This window comes from Lichenostomus cassidix, chromosome 3, assembly GCF_008360975.1.
Source record: "Lichenostomus cassidix isolate B80296 chromosome 3, HeHo_3.0, whole genome shotgun sequence".
NCBI classification, from domain to species: Eukaryota; Metazoa; Chordata; class Aves; order Passeriformes; family Meliphagidae; genus Lichenostomus; species Lichenostomus cassidix.
In genome coordinates this window covers 63,456,799-63,476,091 of record NC_139483.1, presented here as the reverse complement: position 1 = coordinate 63,476,091, position 19,293 = coordinate 63,456,799, and the positions used below count along the sequence as shown (strand labels likewise).

The 19,293-nt window shown below is 38.8% G+C and overlaps 1 protein-coding gene across 1 annotated transcript in view; it reads right to left on the bottom strand.

The window, feature by feature from the left end:
• Positions 1-1,755: 1,755 nt before the first annotated feature.
• LOC146439861 (centrosomal protein of 85 kDa-like) overlaps positions 1,756-19,293 on the bottom strand; it is a 42,321-nt gene continuing 24,783 nt past the window's right edge. Inside the window, exon 3 of the mRNA XM_085056099.1 lies at positions 1,756-3,017. Coding sequence (XP_084912225.1) covers positions 2,191-3,017 — 827 coding nt within the window. The 3' untranslated portion in view covers positions 1,756-2,190. The remainder of the gene's footprint in view (positions 3,018-19,293) is intronic.

Below are 19,293 nucleotides of genomic sequence, written 5' to 3'. Positions count from 1 at the left end.
GGTTCTGTCCTCCAAACACAGCTTGGCAGCAATGCCTGCATGGATGAAAGTTTTGGAGTAACTGTAATAACACATACAGGGCTTCACCTGTTTCAAATATTTAACTTTGCCTTCACACTGTATTTAATCATGATCAGAGTGAGAAAGCACTTCTGAGACATGAATGACAAAAGCTGGGAGTTGTTTTGATCTAAACAAAAATAAATTTCTAAAGCACCCATCTTAAACGAAGTGTTATAAAGGCACATATAAAATGGTGAAGAGACATAGACTTAAATGAAGTAAATAAGTAAATAAAGCTTACTCTGCTCTTATGAGACCCTGTCTGGGGTACTGCATACAGCTCTGGTGTCCCCAGCATAAAGAAGAATGTGGAACTGTTGGAAAAGTCCAAAGGAGGCCACAAAGTTGATAAGAAGACTGGAGCACACCCCCTATGAAGACAGGCTGAGGAAGTTGGGGCTGTTCAGCCTGGAGAAGAGAAGGTTGCATGGAGACCTCACTGCAGCCTTCCACTATCTGAAAGGGGCCTACTGGAGTTCCTTCAGAGGAATGAACTGTAGTTACAGGACAAGGAGTAATGAGTACAAACTGAAAAAGGGGAAATAAAAGGCTGAATATTAGGAAGAAATTCATTACTATGAGAGAGGTAAAACACAGAAGCAGGTTGCTCAGGAAGTTGTGGATGCCCCAGTATCCAAGGCCAGGCTGGATAAGGCCTTGAGCCACCTGGTCTAGTGGGAGGTGTCCCTGACCATAGCAGAGGGGGTTCGGACTAGATGATCTTTAAGGTCCCTTCCGACCGTTAACATTCTGTCATTCTGTATATTTAAACTGAAGAAGAGACCCACCAGGCACAGTAATCTGATCACAAATCTCGCAGACAGCACCACTGATGGCTGAAGCCAACTATACATCTCAGGTGTCTGGGAAGACTTGAATGAATGGATAGACCAAGCTCCCTCATGGTACCCTGCTGTCACTTCCCAAACCCTCCTTGTGCTCCTCAGTGCCACCAGCAGCTGCCAGGAGCCCAGCTGGCAGTGCCCTGGACCCAGCCTCTGCACTGAGCCAGTCCCTGTCACTTGAGTTCTGAGAGGACCCCATCAGCCCCTGCTCTCTACCTGGGGAATTTATCAACATCAAAATCTTCTTTGGAGAAAGATGCTTAGAGAAAGATGAGGGTTTCTGCAGAAATAAAGTTCAAACAAAAAACAAAGAATAAAACAAAACCAAAACCCCACAAAAAACCAAAACCCAAAAAAACCCTAACACAACAAAAATTCACCACACCACCAAAAGCCAAAACTAGAATATCATTAAGAGCAAAACTGGATGTTAGGCATCTCTAAACTTGTCATTCTTTCCTTCAATATACAACAGAAGGAACAAAAAAATCTGAGCACAAGTCTTTGTAAATTATTTCATGTACTTCAGGCTGAAGAAAACAGGTACTCTGAACATACAGCTATAATATCCATAGAAAAATGCCTTTAAGACAAACGTACATACTGTAAACTGGGATTTTTTTTTAATCAAGCCAAGCCAAACTTGCTGCACAGGTAAATAAGAGCATGAATTTTAAATACTGCCTTCTTCACAAAATGTACTTTCCCATTAGGGGAAGAGCTGGAAACAGCTGACACATTAGAAAGGGCTACCTATCTCTTAAAACTGTGTGCTTGATATTCTCGATGTGAAAATAATTCAAGTATGATGCATCAACACCACATATTATTTTATTTAAATAAACCAGATTTGTTGACTACCGTTAGTTGATTTTAATTAGCTGAAAAATAGACAGTAATATCAAACTGAATTTAGTTTTTAAGTGCTAGGCATAATGAGATTGCATATTCATTCATCCTTGCAGAATGCATAAATACAGCCTCTTTGTAAGCCCATTCAGATCAAAATACATTCACATTGCCCCCACTATGCAGTTAGTCTAAAACAACTGGAAAGGCTACTTCATAATCCTCTTCCTGTGCCCAGCTTCACATAAAGATGTTAGTCCCACATAGACAGGCACAATGAATCAGAGTAAACTGTAAGAAGACAGCAGAAAAAAAAGAAAACCTAAAAAACAGCTAATATTGAGAAACAAGCAGCAACATCCCCAAACAAAGCTTAAAAATACCATCACCAGGTTAGGAGGGCCTGCTCTCTTCCCTGTTCCATTAAAACCTGTTATTCCTCAGGTATAACATATGATGCCACATGATGGCAGCAAACACCAAGTTTTAGCCTTACCTGCACTGGCTGGTCACCAGCTCGGAAGTCTTCAAGCTGCTGCACATGCCATGCAGCCACGCCGTAGGGCTCCTCAGCAGGCCTGCAGTCCAGGGGATTTGCCCGTAACTGCTCCTTAAGCCACATCTGAGTCCTCACTGCCGGCTGGATGGGAGCTCCGCTCACAGCCTGCTGCCCCAGCGTCGCGTATCTCGGGCCGAAAGCTTCGCAGCCTCCTGCTGTAGGTTTGCTTTCAGGTAAGGCACTGTAGGTCAAGTCTAAGGCATGTCTCCTACTTGGGGAATCCGAAACAAAGTCACCTTTGCTGCACGTTTCAAATTTGTATTTGCAGTCCAGTAGAGAAGATCGTTTTTTCCCCGTTTCTTTGTCCTCTATTTTTAGCAACTCCATGCTGTCATGCAAACAACTTGGCCCATTTGTCCTTAATTGGGGTGGCACAGCTTTGTCTGTACCAGCCCTGTATTCCACTGAATGACTACTACCATCTTGACTGAAGTTATTTGGTGAACTCAGTTTAGACAAGGAGGACCATTTTCTTACCGGTCTTGCATCTTTCATGTCAAGAGAATTGTCCAGAGTTCCCTGATTTCTGCCTCCTCCTGACCGTACAAAGCTTGTACTCCATTTTGAGCCATCAGACTTGAAAGCTTCCCTGTGTTTGGAAAGTGAAGAGCTGGAACCTGACAGCATCACATGGGCAGTGGGAATAGAAACCAGTGATCGGCTGGGCTTAAATGATGATGTACCACTTGAAGTTGAATGATCTGTGAAGAGAAATTTATCATGTAAATAAGTTCAACACAGAGTTCATTAACATTAGCTCAGATAGGAAAAAATATCAAATACAAGGTGAAATGCAAAAATAGAAGGAAAGAGGATTCTTGATAAAATAGGGCCTTCTAGACCATTCTAAACCATGAGAATGGAAACTAATTAAAGTGGGAGATTTTCAAGTATATTTTGCTCAGGTGCCATCATTACAAAAAGAAAAGTGCACTAAGCAGTGACAACAGCAGCTCCAGACAGAATTCTCAGCCTGTGAGCCAAAGTAACCATTGTTCATTTCCCAGCTTTACGGTGGCAGGCCAGTGGGGCAACATTTTTTGCATACAAGATGGAGGACCTTCCTTCCTCCCTGCACTTCTTCCTTAAAAAATTCTATACTGCAGAGAGAAATATTTTTATTGGCTGTTCTGTCTTGATATTGCTCAAGAGGTGGGACACGTTAAAGAGGAAGGCAGAAGGCCACACAACCCATTTCAAGCAGAAGGAATCACAATCTTCTGACCAAATACATCAGTGCCCACCGATAATTGCAACACTGGAGATGGTGACATTGCAACACTATTCATGTCCAAATTGTGATATGCCCATCACACGTAACCTATTTGCCTGTGCCAGGTACAGCATCAGCTCCTTTCAGCTCTGCCTCCTGTCTTCTCTCATGGCACATCAGACACGTGCATCAGAAGCCACTGCAAACTGGGTACATCTGGCTACATTGCACAGCAGAGGCTACAGCTTCCAGTCCTGCCCAGCAATGGAAATAAAGATACACGGCCACCTCTGTCTGAAGATGTCAAAGCAGTGACACGAAAGCAATATGACCTGATGGAGCTGGAGTCTCAAACATGTATCATGAGATAGGAAGTGCAGGTTAGAGTCCTGCTTTTGGAGAACATACAGCAGAAGAGCAGCAAGAGACTTCTGCTCTTCCCTCCTACTCTCTCAGGGAAAGTAGGGATGAAAATGCACAATAGAAAGAAATGCATCTCCTCTTGTACAGGTAACTACTTAGCTTGAGGCTGCTGGCTTTGTAACACTCAAGACAACTAATCCTTGCATTGAGCCATACCTAGAAGTTGAATCTGACACAGCACAAAGTCCATGCAGCAAAGGCAGCAGTCCCAGGCCTTTTTATATCCAAAGAAAATAGGAGTATATTAGGTTTCAAAAAGAACTGACCTATGTTTTAGGCTATGCAGATTTCTAGGACTAGAAATGTTACATATGCCAGAGAAGGTAAAAGAAATCCTGCATACATGTATTTGTAAACTTAAAATAATAAATAACATATAGTGGTATTCAATACAGCATTATCAGTCTAAAATACCAACAATGTTATCCATACATGGTCTTATAACTTAAAATTAAAACCAATAATAATTAGAAATACATTATCTCCTGCATTTATTAGCTTACAGAGTTATTAATATGTAGACTTTTTCCTTCTTCTACTCTAAATTTAATTAAAAATTAATTAATTTTGAGTTATGATTTAAACTTCTTTTCCTCACTTCCAATTCTAAACTCTTCAAACAGATTTTAACTTGGAATGGCACTTATATCCAAGTACAGCTGATGGATGTCTCCAATAATTTGTCCATGAGAAACATGGTAATTTTGGCTTCAAGTTGTCCTAATTAGTCTTCCCATTAATGCTCACTGAAACATATGAGAAAATTCACACTTTTTCTTAGAGCATATTGCTTAAGTCTGCCTTGCCTGCAGGCTCAGCTGGAAAGAGAACCAGTCAGCATTCAGAAACATCTCGCAACACAAAAAGCAGGAAATTTGTACATTTCATTGAAAAGAGGGGAGAATACAGAAACTATCATGAAACAGATTTAAGAGAAACAATTAAGAGACATTACTTCTTCTGTAGTCACAGGAATAAGCCCCAACTGGCCAAAGCCTGCCAAAGACTACTTTATACAACCACAGGTTCTTTTCTTCCATACAGGTGGGAGTAAGCAAATGTCAGTCCAGAACTGAAAGCACTCTCTCCTTGGGATTACTTGGGGTTTACTTCACTGATCTGGTATTTATTTGAAGATTACAAACACTCTTAAACATGGCTTGTGTGTCTCCAGAGTCTTTCAAAGCTTAAAACTGCTCTCATTAATGAAAACCAAAAGAGACAGGAGGATAAAAAAGTAGCTAGATGCTACTGAGTTTCCTTTCATCAGGATTCAGATTATATGACAGATTTTTCTTTTCAATTATTCTAGTAACTTTTTTTGGGGCCCACCAAAAAATTCCCCAGAGCACTTTTCTAATAGGCTTGGCATTTTAATACCTGATCCAGTACTTCCAAAGCCACATAAACAAGATAATTAAAAACATGCTATTTTAAAAACACATTACAAGATTTCTACCACGTAACAGCAGCAGATGGAATAAAAATTGAAGAACATTTCATATGGCTTTCTTACCATCTTGTGTTACACTTCTGAAATACCTCATTACTGCGTATCTGGCATAGAAAATAATGTGACAGAATCAATTTTGGTCTTAATAAACTAATCACAGAGAGAAGCACAGCAGGCACTTTTGTCTGAAAGTATGATAGAAGAAAGAAGCTCTCCAGTATAAAGTTAATGAACACCTCCTACTCATTTGCATTTTCCTGTGCTATGCTTTTTAAATTACCGAAGAAAAACCTCTGAAGTTATTTCTCAGGCCAGACACACCACCGTCATTCAGTTACTTAAAATCCTTATCTGTTGTCAAATAGTTAGTCAAAACACATGAGTCAGAAAAGGTTCACTGTAACCCTAAACAACTTTTTAGCTGCCAAATGAAACCAGTGCTTTGAGAATTCCCATCTAAGATATACTTCTGAATGGGACAAATTCTTCACTGCTCCCACTAAGACACTGTCAAACAATAGCAGAGTAATCAGCTAATATAGTTACGTAATATTAATCAAAACCAAAATGCATTTGATCCACATGTTTATGGGATGCACGTGTACCTAATGCCACTGAAAACAGAGGTCCTTCCTTGTGTGAAGGACTTTGAAATTCGATATTTTATCCGTGGTAAAATTAGAAGGCCCTGATCATGGAGAAAAACACCAGTATTAAAAACAGTTGACCTTCTCTTCCTGTCCTCCCTTCCCACCCACACCCCATAACACTGACATAGTTAACTCCAATCCAGGAAAATAAACTGAACTATTCTTATTAACTGAGCAGAAGATAAACAGGGGAAGTCAAGCCTCCATTATACAAATAGAAGGTCTTGAATCTGGCCGCAGCTTAGTGAACAAAAGCTCTGACATTCATTATAGGATGTCAGTTCCTCTGAACAGCTCTGTAGCTCTTAACGGCACAGACCCCAGCAAGGAGCCACAAACAATTCCAGCATCCAACATAAGACTGAAGGGGCCTTGAATCTTCCATCTACCACATAAGGATGGGGCTGCTTCCCAGAAATCTCCAAAACAGCTGCTTTCAACCACAGAAGTGTCTAACTCTCCTGGGAGTTGGTTGAAAGACAAAGACAATGGGATCATGTGCCATGACAGCAGTATTGATGCTACATGTGTGTTCCTCTCTGTCTACCTACTCACAATCTGGACCAGTCTTAATGCAGCAGAGATAATCAGATGAGCCAAATGAGACATTTTAAAGTGGCCAGGCAGCAGGCCAGTCCTAGTAAAAAGCTGTAAGCAGACTGACTTCTTATCCCCTGGAAGCAAAAGCATACCTTTCCAGGGTGCAGCAGCAGTCACAGGAATGGTTTGGGTTTGGTTGGTTTGTTGCAGGCTTTCTTGTACTGTCTAGAATTCTTCACCATTCTTTTTACAAGCCTTCTTCATATTACGTCAAAGTTTACTATGTCAAAATACGAGGTGAATGAAGGAAGGAAATCTCTGCAAATATCACTCTTCCAAAGAATGAATAAAAACCTGCATCACAGAAAGCTGTGGCAGAAAAAGGAAGCTCTGCAGACACAGCAGAGAACTGTTCAGACTTTTAACAGGTTTTGTATGAGAAAGAATTCCTAAACATTGTTTGTTGATAAAGTTCTATGTTTGAACAGCAAGGAACTAATACAAAAGAATAGCTAACAAAAAACTTACTAGAGGCAAAACATAATAGTAACTAATGCTAATTTAAAATAACATTAAATACTAAAATACTTACTGCCAGTAAACTGAGATGGTTGTGTCACATCTATGCCTTCAAAGCAGAAACAGTCATGTGGTGTTCAGAAGCAAGTCAGATTAATGTCAATTGGAAAAAAGAAGGAAGTTCACTGCCTTCCACCATCACCATCACTGCACTGCCAGTATCAATCAGAACTCTTTTACGTAAGATGTGGGTTGCAAACTGCAAGTCACTTCAACTTTGTTTCACATTAATTGTGTGGGATTTTCTGTAATCTACTGTGTTAGATACCAAAGGAAAGCTAGTTGTACCTAAAAACTCACTAGTTTTAAAAGTTGAAGGAATTTAAAAGCTGTATAATTCACAAAGAATTTGAACAGTACAACACTGAATACCATGAATGTGAACTTAAAGGTTGCAGCTGAAACAGTAGTTCAAAACCTGAAGCAATTTTGTTGCTTTTAGGACTTTCCTTCAGATGAAATACTGGTAAAGCTACTACCCCAAGCAATGTTATCATAGAGAGATGGAAGGAATAAATGGTAGGACAGCCTCACAGGCCTCCTACAATGTACAAAAATAAAAAAATACTACAAGACAAGTTTAAAGGATTTTTAGTAAGTAGAGCAGAAAACCAAACTGGAAAGAGTAAAAGCTGCACACAAGCACCAGGATGACATTCACACTTATTCAAGGAAAGGAACTCAGAGGTAACACAGAGCTCTAGCAAATGGCAAACAGCTTCTCAGACATCCTTACAAACAAAGGGAATGTTATGTGCATATGAACATACTTGAAGAGAAACTTGCCTAACATATCCCATTTAGTTTATTAAGACCTGGCCATTTGGTATCCATCTTCAATATTTTCCTCCTCTATGGTTAGTGAATTTACTTTTCCTCCATTTGTGACTTTTCATTCTTTTCCACGCCCTCCAGGCAAACATACCTTCTTCCTTTCTTGCCAGAGAGATGATAAGGTAGCAACACTCCTACTCAGTGAAAGTAATGAGGACAACCCTCTCAACTGGCAAATACTACAAAAAAAGGGGGAGCAAGAAACAAGTATGTTTTAAAATTTATTAAAGCTTAACAAAGAAAGTGTCACTGAACAGGACAAAATTATACCTCCTCACTGACCAAGGAAAAGTATTTACTCAAAGAAAATTACTTGTATTTCCCTGTTTTCATATTATTCACATCCTGTTTTCAGCTTACCATGTAAAAAGCTGCCTTGCTTCACTTAGATTTACCTGAAAACACAGTCTTTTCCCTAGAACATAGTACTGAAAAAACACAGGCCCTATAGGAGCTACAGTTTAAGTTATAATACTTCTGGCACTGAAATACTCTTTCACCAGTCTGCTCTTTGATCAAGTCTCATTAAGGCACAGCCAACACTCACTGGCTTTGATTTATTTAAAGAGTGCTGTCCTGTGCTTCAGAGGTCATCTCTGTATATTAACATCAGGTTCCCACAACTTCTGAGATAGTAGACTTGGCAAAAAACTGAGTAGCGAAGTTCTTAAATTCTAGCAGCAAGGACATGCAACTAAGTGATACAGTGATCACTTCTTACACTCTTGCCTTAGCACTACAAATCAACCTCTACATTCCACATCCCATTTCAAAATCCAAAGTTCTTAATGCCGTCACTTCAGTTAGATGAAAAGAGGCAATCTGAGCATCTTCCCAAAGAACTGCATGGGGTGATCAAACCAAAATCCGTACCAAAATGAAGCACATGGAGATCATACATTTGCCTTTTTGATCATACATGATCAGTTTAAAAAACCACTACACAGGAGACAAGCTCAGTAGAAAGTGTTAGTTTACTCCTATGTGCCACTGCAGTCAGACTTGAGGTCAAAGTTCCCAGTACTAACTGATGTTAAACTACACTTGGTACAATAACCTGTCATCCAAAACACTCCTCATTAAAAGTTAATATACATTCCCCTGAAATATACAGCTGTTTTGGTTTTGGATTTTTTTGTGCAAGAAAATACTGGGTAAAATGATCCACATTCTGCCTTTAAAAAGTTATGTTAAACTAGCTGTTTGGCAGTACCAATTATCATACAACTCAAATAATAAATTTTTACGTGTTTCAACAAACAAAGCTTAACAAAAACTTGCAACAACATTTTGTGTTTTGCAGAAGTTGACTTCACAGAGACTGTGCCAAAGCAATGAACAAGTTTTTGATAAAGGAAAACAAATACAAACTCCATAAACAGACCGAAAAAGGCAAGTACATGTGAGTGGTACAGTACACCTGAGGTCTTAACACTCATTAGGTATATACATGCAGAGAGAAAAAAGAAAACCCCTAAGCCCCCAACATATCAGATACACACCAAGTATATCTGTCCTGCCCAAGGGATCTTAGCATAACTGATATTTTAGGACACGAAAAGAGAGTACTGCCTATTAATATTTCTGAGAAGTGCCAATGTACCCAGCAATATCTAGGCTAATAATACTCAGATGGGGAATCCACAACTCCAAAAGAGAAGCATCGTCGAAAAAATTTAGTAACTTCTACTCTTGAGTCAGATCTGGGTCAACTTAGCTCACTCACATGAAACCCAGATTCAGAAGCTGATATAACAGGACTGTAAAGGAAAGTAGCAGTGTATAGAGGTGGGATGCTGCCACTCCAAAATGAAGTCAGGCATCGGTCCTGTGCAACAAGGGCAGCTCTAATGAACAGGGACACAGTTCAAGAAGCAGCAGGCAAAACTTGTTTTACAGGGTAAGATTATTTAGCAGAGAAAAATAAATTACAGCAAAGTCAACTACTGCAAGATTCTATTCTTGTTTTTCCTTGCTCTACTCAATTATTCCAGATGCCAATGTTACAGAAATGTGAAAGTACATATTCATTAAAAGAACAAGTGACAAATACAATACCATGGGATATTTAACTGAAGCAGAAAATATTTCACAGATTTTATCTGAGCAAACAGTCTAGAGTAAACAGCAGGTAAGCCCAAGGGCAAATTTTTACTCCATATCAGTCACTGAAAACAAGTTATTGATGACTGCTATTGGTCCAAGCTTGCAATGGCCATCTGCTAAATTAATCTGCGAAGAAAAAGGCTAACCTAACGTACATAAAAATCTCTATAGATGAGAAAACTGAGCATGTTGAGACAGAAGTATGTCTTAAAAGAATGAACTCATTTTACCACAATACAATAAACCTTTTGATTTATGTATTTTGCCTCTTTATCCCAAGGATATCACACACCCATGGCCAAATACAATTGTGATTTCTTGAAATACAACAGAATAAAGAATGTCCTCAACAACCATTTTCAAAAAGTTAAACTTTCCCAGTGATAAGTGACACACACAAAAAAGAAATACCCCACCCTCAACGTGTTCTCTTGATTTGCCTCTCTAGCCTCAGCTTCAGCTTTGGTGCTATTTTACTGCTGTACATGTAAAGCATCTGAGAAAGAACTGTGCTACAGGATGTTCACAGGATGTTCTCATGTGAGTTACATGCAACTGGCCACCACAAAATAGTAAAAAATATTACACATGCAATGTAGATGCTCTATGCAAAAGAGCACAAACCAAGAGAACAAGAAATTTGTATCCTACAGCATCTATCTTCTCCAGCCATCTAGAGCTATTTTTAAGAAACAGTTATATAACTAAGTAGAACAATTTTTAGATTAACGGGTTCTATTTTCACACACCCCCCCACACCCCCCCAGATAAGAGGATAAAGCAATATTCCAGAACAGCAGTCACGTAAACAGGCAACTTGATTTCGTTGTAATAGAAGTATGAGTGAAAACCTATACTGCCACAGGGAGTTTCTTTTGTGGTTGGCTGTCTCATTTGTTAGAAGTCTAGATCTTAACTTGCATTTGCCCTTTTATGAAGGCCATCTACAGCTTCCAATTGCATTTTCCAACAACAAGCATTTAACAGTGAAGACATGAAGAAATCAAATATCCCCCTAGGACCTTCTTTAAAAGCAATGGCTCAAGGGGAAAAAGTACTGTGGATGTCACAATATATCTGTTCTCCTTCCTTTCTGAATCTGCAGGATACCCATGCCACAAATACCATCTACTTCAACAGACACCAGATAACCCCCTCTTGCTGGCATTATTTTTTCATCCCCAGCTAGGGATGACTCAAAAAAACTGGAGAAACAGCCCATCAGAACAGAAATCCGTCCCTGCCCTCCAGAAGGGGATAATTCTAGGTATTTTTTTTCTCTGCAAGAGAACACACAGTAGCAGGTACATACCTACACCTTCCTATACCAAGACAGATGTAAGTTGTTCTTTCTCAGCCTCCAGAGGAAACTTACTTGTATTATCCCAATTCTCTAACTTACCTCTGCTGCCACCTCCTACAACAGCATTCCCAGATTAGCTGGGCTGACACCCTTCAGCAGCAAAACTACCTCACCACCTAAGACAAGAAGGGCAAAGGATTTGCATGTGAAGAGAAACTCACATGAGGAGAGTTAAGACTCCCTCTAACACAAGGGACCAGAGCAAAATGTGAGGAATCCCAGAGAGCACTATCACTCCAGAGAGTTAAAACTCTGTGGTTGACCAAGGTGTGTATCAATACCCCACACTTTGCTCGTGACTACAGGCAGAAACAGAGCCTTCAATTAAATGTCAAGTAACTGGAAGGTTAAATCCCACTTTCAGTGAGACTGGAGTTTCTGGCTGGTTTTGTGATATATCCACCAATGACAGTTTAATCCCTGTTCCTACTTAAGATTGTCTTTAAACTGGAATAATTATTTAAAGATTAATTAAATATTAAAATATTTAGATTCAACTGGTACCTGTTCTGCTCATCACAGAGCAGTGTATCTCTTGGTTCACAGCCCACCAGGAATAGCTCTAACAGGACAGCATCCTTCAGAGTTTTATGCCAGGCTACACAAGTGGGGAAGAGAACACACCTTCATTTTTTCTCCCAATCTCACACTCCAGCTTCATTTCCTGACCTCCCACAGCTGAGCCTAGGAGGAGTAGTCATCCTCCTAGCTTATCTCTGTTTCCTCACTTTGGGAGCCCCAGCCCAAATCCATAAGCACAGAACAGAATCATTTCGGTTGGAAAAGACCTTCAAGATCGAGTCCAACCAATAACCCAGCACTACCAAGTCCCACACTAAAACCATGGCCTCAAGCAACACATCTACGCCTTTTGAAAACCTCCAGGGATGGTGACTCAACCATTTCCCTGGGCAGCCTGTTCCAATAATTGACAGCCTTTAATTGGTAACTCTTCCAAGTATCACACAGATTTCTGTACACTTAGAACACACACGTACATTACCCAGATGGAAAAAGAAATCCTTTTACAAGCAGAAGCAGGTGCTGTGAGCAGCCATAGCAGCGAGGCTGCCATGGGTCCAGTAAGGCAGGAGGATACTGCTTGATGGCTTTCACTGCTCCATACCAAGAATGTCCCTGTCTGACTCCTTCCTCCTGCTGCACACTAAGGTCAGGCCAGGTCGCCAAGCACAGCCAGCCTGCCTTGCTGCAGCACTGCCACTGCTGCATACCTCTTGGAGTAGTCAATGAACCACAAGCAATTTACTAAATACGGAATGCCTATATCAAGCAGTAATCCCTTCCAAGGGTCAGAAATCATCCCCAGCAACCCCAAAAATTCAGCTGTTGCCCCAAGAATAACTTAACTCACTGGGGAAGTCTCTCCCCTTCAGATGCTGATCCCCAAATGGTAAAAGAGATGGTAATAACAGTAGCTATTATTCAACTGGAATAGGTCTGTTGCAGACCTAACAGTCTACATAAATACTTACCAAGATCTGGGAAAAAAACACAGTATTTAAATAAGAAATTGAAAAAAAAATAAAACCAATAATAAAAAACCCCATAAAGTAAATACAAAAATACAATATTGAAGAAGTAGCTTTAGCACTCTATTTTATAACTTTTGTATTCTTAGCTTTTCTACTTTACCTTTCATTTACCACACAATAATCTCATCTTCCCTTAAAGTTTCTTGGATACATTAGGACTTTGATAACAAATTAAAAGCCTACTCCACATGTAGGTCACCATCTGGAACCCAGCTCAGGTCACAGAGGATTAACTTTAAATTGGATTTTAACACAGCTCTATATCCTACAGAAGAAGTCACTTTTTATACTTCAAAAATTAAACATCATTATCCGTATTTTCCAAATGAAGAACAGGAGACAAACTGTTGCAACAACTAGTCTAATGTCACTTAGCAAACTTTACCTGCTTCCTCCCACTGCTCTTTACACTCAGCAATACCGGCTACCCTGGTCACCTCTTTAAATTTCACAAATTCAAGAAAAACAAAGTAGTAATAAACTTGGGGGAAAGGAGGGTAAGACCCACCTGGAATTCTCAACATTTCTGAAAGCAACAGCAGCGACAAGAAGATACAGAAGTTACTGGATTCCATCACACAAAACTGATTGCAATGTAATAAACAGATGTGGAAAGTGCTTTGCTTTCATGAACCATCTGGCTTTCACCATTTTGACTCCAGCTTTTAATATTCTATTTTTCAGGCACACCTCTTCAGCCATGGTACTAAGACTATTAATAACAGAGAGTTGTTCCAAGTCTAATACACAATTTACCTACAGCATAAAACAAAGGAGAGGGACTCACACTTCTGTAATACCCATAAACAAACTCTTCTTCCAGGACCCCCAACTTTCACAAACTGAGGACTCAGTTTTAGGAGGGTTTTGGAGGACAGTTGATAGTTTGAGAATTCTGAATGTTACACAGGTAAAATTAGGAGTGTTAATTCTGAGGGTGTATTTAGAACTAAATCTCACACTCTGTAGGATTTCTGTACTGTGAAAAGCAAGCCTCCACTCCAGAAGGAAACTATTACTTCCTTAAATGTCCACCATGAAAGAAGCCATGAAGGTTAATTTAAAAGGTTGGAGGAAAAAAAGCTCAAACTTCATTCATGCTACTATTGGAATAATATGACTGAAGTTTTCCTGGAGTCTTAATTCCTCACAGTGTTTTTTCACCTGCCAGTAGTCTGTCTGTAATGTAACAACAGTTATATACTACTAAAATGAACCTGTAGGTCATATTTTTTTAGAAATATTCTGAAAATTAAAGGTCATTTGTGCCCTTTGACAAGACTGGCTGAAATATCTGATTTTAACTATAACCAATGCTTAAATAAAATGATACTGAATCAGGACAGAAATGTATAATGCCTAGCTGAGACTTTTATCCCAGCTTCTCCTAATGAAAATATTTAGCTTTGTAAATAATTCCTAAAATAAATTTTAAAAAATTACCAACACTTTAGAGCTTCTCTATTCTTTTACTTGCAATCCATTTCTAAAGTTATTTTTTCTCCCCCCCTCCTATGCCAGAGGAAAGATAGAGTTTAGTGCCCTGACATTACAGTGACTTAGAATATTTTATGATTAGCACACTAATTAAATGAAAGCAATAAATCCAACTAAATCATAAAAGCAAGAAAATGCAATTAATTAATTATGAAAAATGCTTTAACAGAATGTTTCTCATCCTGGAATACCAGAAGTTCCTTTGCCAAATTGTATATATGTCAGGCACCATTTGGTCCACTGAATTCACCCTCCTTGGAATGAAACACACTCACTACAAATTATATCAGCAGTCCCAGATAAAAGACTTGATCTACTGTAGATAATAGAGCCCTAACCCAACTTCAATTTCCATATTTGAGATGATTTCTGTAGTCATTTAAGATAAAACATGCTAAAGCATTCAAAACAAAAAGAAGGCACCATACACACATACACATAAAAAAAAGAAGTCCTTCCTTGGAGCAGTTTTGGGATTTGATTACCATAATTCTAGAAATCAAACTGGCATCTCAATTCCCAACAGCAAGGTTTACCTAGCACCTGAATGGGATGCTGGTTCACTGTCAACATGCCCTCCTGAGTATCCACTGAACCTCCAGCACTACTGAACACAGCCCATCATGCTTACACAGAGCATATCACATGGCATAAAAGCTGCAGTATTTTAAGTGCTACTACCTGTATTGCTACCCAGTTTTAGACTTTATTTAAACAAAAGAGTAGTTCACTGTTTACAGACAACTAACAAGCTCGAACACAATCTGAATTACATTTTCCTGCAAAGGGATTAATGATCACTTCTCTCTGCTTCCTAGGAAAATGAGATGACAGAGTTTGTATGTCCTTCTTGTTTTCTTATGTGCACAATTCGAAGTACAGAGCAAGAGGTGGGAGAGCAGAAAATGTTTCAATCGCTGCATTTGATAATGGAAAGAATTAAGTGTTTACAAGTTTATTTCCAGTTGTTGGCTCATTTAGATATTTATAGTACTTATCACTATGGCATCCAAGCACATTTGCAGTGCTCTGATCCCCACAAAATAACTAAAACTGCTCCTTCTCTGCTCTCCAGCCTATTAAGAATCACCTCAGTTAAGGTATTACTAGCACAGCATGTTCCAGAGCTGAAAAATAGAACTCTTTTCAAAGGGTAGACTCAATTTTATATCTTATTTTCTGATCAGAACAAGGAGGGACCAAAGCCTATCATAAAAGCTGGTGTGGTAGAAAACAGCTTGAGACCTGATCTCTGGCTCTGAAATGAAGTCAGCTCCATTGTAACTAGCTCAGAAAGTCTGAACTGCATGCTTACAGAAAGCATTTAAATTAAAAAAAAATTAAATCTGTCTAATTATGTTAATAACTGAAGTCATCTTCCACCCCAGAGAAACACAAGACAGTAATTTTGCGCAATGCAGTTATCTACAGCGTTCTTCAGGGTTACCCAATAGCACCAGTAAATCCCTAACATAGCAAACTGTAATGGCATTCAGCCCACATCCTAGCTACCAGGATGAAATCTGAAACTCTGCAAGGGTAGCAATTTTAGAAGCTACACACAGATCTTCACATCTCCACTCAAGTGGTGTAAGCTTCAGAAGAGAGATCAACACAAATGACTTTTGATAATCAAAACTACCATGCTTCACCTAGCACAGAATATTTTTATAATCACACACTGCTAAATTCCCTTTTGCATCTTGGGCTAACACTTATGGGCAAATCGGACATGATTACAATATTGAAATAATGAAGCAGTGGAAACAACTGTATCAATTATAAACACTGAATGCAAGAACAGCTTCTTAACAGAAACGCCAAACATCTTTATTTACTCTTTTTGTAATGCACTTTATTTTTAGATTTTAATTTATGTTCTCAGTTATTACAGGCCAAAAACATTAATGATGTTGGAAAAACAAGCATGGTAACTGTTGTACATATACAAACACACACACAGAGATAGAAACTCTCGTATAATGCATATTAATAAATCTGCTAGTATAAGCCCATGTAATAAAATAACCTAGTTTAACCAGCCTTACAAATTAGTAAGTTTCAAAAGAAAAGGAGGGGAAAAAAAAAAGCATCCATGCTTCTCCAAATCTGATATCAGGCTTCTGAAATACACAACTCCACCATGCATATCATGCTCCATCAAGTCCCACACTTCCCAACAGCTGGAATAACAACCACCCATGTAAGCATCAGTCCAATTAATGTTCTTTAACTTTTACAGTAAATTAAGGGTATACCACTCTCATGGGAGTACAGTACTCCCAGAACCATATAAACATGAACTTTTGGCAGTAAGTCACATTTTTATTAATTCTACTGACAAACTAAAGGAAATATGTGTATTTAGTCATAATATTCTTACCCACTTTCAAATTCCCATTTCATTCCAAAACTTCAGAAGTATGTAATTAAGAGCTATTGAGTTTTTCACATTCCTCACCTCTTTCCAAAATAATCCATTACCATTTCCATTAAGGAGTAAATAAATGTTAATTTCCATTAAAAAAAAATAAATTCCACTCATGGGTAAACACAAAACCTTCAATTTTTGTTATTCACTCGTCATGTCTACATATATACCACATCTTCATATCCCACAAGAGTTTGGTTACATCACTTTGATTTCAGTCTTAACATGTAGAAAAACAATGCTACTATCCCAGACCTCTTTTCACAAAGGAAAACAAGGAACAGAAGGAAGAAACTACTTACTTACATCAGCAGGAACAGAAGAAAGAAACTACTACTGGCACCATCTCAAAGATATTCTAAAAGGTGAAAGACTACCAGTATAAATCATGGACTGTTCCTTCTCTTATTTACATCACATACTGTTCTTTTTAAGCAAAGACCCAAGTGTTACAAGAGTTGAGACATTTGGAACACCAGAAATTATATATTCTAAACCAGGAAATTTGGCCTGAATGACCTTTTAGTACTTTCCTTCTTTTTTTTAGGGACTGACATTGAAAAAAATAGAAAAGCAACAAACTGGAGCAGTTGTGTATGTAAAACTAACCCAACTGGGCCTCCTGTACTGAAGTCCTCTGTCATAGTCTCCTCAGTGTCAACTACAAAGACCATTTGAATACCTGATCAAGAAAGATTTCATGTAAAGGCCTGAATGTGGAAAGCATATTTATCCTGTCGACTGCCTGAAGTCAGATTTGTTTTCCCCCTCTTCTTCCTGAACTCCACTAGGATAGAGAAATAGGGGAGTAACGAGACCTGAAAAATAATACTGAACCTGGGGACACTGATATGAATTCAAAGGGGAATGTAACCAAAGATTCCATTTGGACCACGTGTCCCAGGGAGAGCACACTTCCAGTTTTACAGAAGCCATACACTTCACTCAGAACCTTTCAGAAGCTATATTAGACAATAGATATCCAAGCAACCCCCACAAAAAAACTGCACTGTTTCCACAGAATCAAAGAATGGCTGGGGTTGAAATGGCCTCAAAGACCATCTTGTTCCAACCCCTCTGAAGTGCGTTTCCTTCATGTGGGATTTTTTTGTTTGATCATGAGCATTTTTTCTCCAAGTCTAAATAGGGCATCATAGTAAAAAACAAAAATTCTGCACATCTTATTTGAATTCTCAATAGTCTCCAAGATTTTTTCAGCTAGACTTCTTTTTGCTATTAAGATTTCACTAACACATGAGGAGAACCACAACCCCATTATGGATGCCCTAGTGAATCCAATTCCCTTTCTGAGCACTCCAAACATATTTTTAGTTCAATTTTCTAGCTCAGCTAATTAGAATTAAAACCTTGCCATCACTCTCAGCAACAAAGTATGACTGTATGCAGATGGCTGATGCAATGCAAAAGAAACTTCTAACCATATCATCTCTCTAAAGAAAAGCTTACTCCAGAAACACCTCTCACCCGGTGAAAAAGTGTATGTTTCTTTAGAATTGCATATAAAATAGAACAATAAACTAGAATCCTGTCCCAAATCTCTAGGTGCTCCTACAGAGTAAAACTTACAAACAGGAAAAACTGAAAACCTCTTGCCACTTCATACAATAAATGCCATTGTTTAAATCAACCAAGAAAGCCAGTTCTATTTTGGAGAATACAAAATATTTTTAGCCTTTGACAGGGACAGACTAATCCCTGATGGAAAAGGATGTGCCACTAAGAGTTTATCATAGTTACACAACTAAAGAAATATGCACATAATACGGTCTTCTGATTCACAGACCAACATCAGGACTAAAATCATCCTGTATGCTCAAGAATAGCAGCCCAAACACAGGGACACATTCAATGCAAGATATATTAAAAATATATCCTATATTTAAACTCTGTTTTATAATATTTTGACTTGATAAAAACTACAGGAAATAATACGGAACTAGTATGCAATTTTGTCCAGAACAAAAAATATAATAACAACCCCCTCATCCCCCAAAAAATACACAAATGAAAGGTAGTTAAATTAGTTAAATTTATTTGCCACACTATTCCTGGTAGGAGACAAAATAAGGGCCAACAACACAAAAACTATGGCTTAGTAGGTTCAGGCTGGACATAAGGGAAAAATTCTTCACAAGGACACCCAGCAGCACTGGAACAGGTTATTTAAATAGGCTGAGGTACCTGAAAAGGTTTTCAAGAATCACCAAGACAAGGTTAAGGCTGACCTGATCTGCACTGGTGATCCTACTCTGAGCACAAGGCTGGAAACAGAAACCTACAGCAGCCTTTTCCAAACCACATTTCTACGATTCTG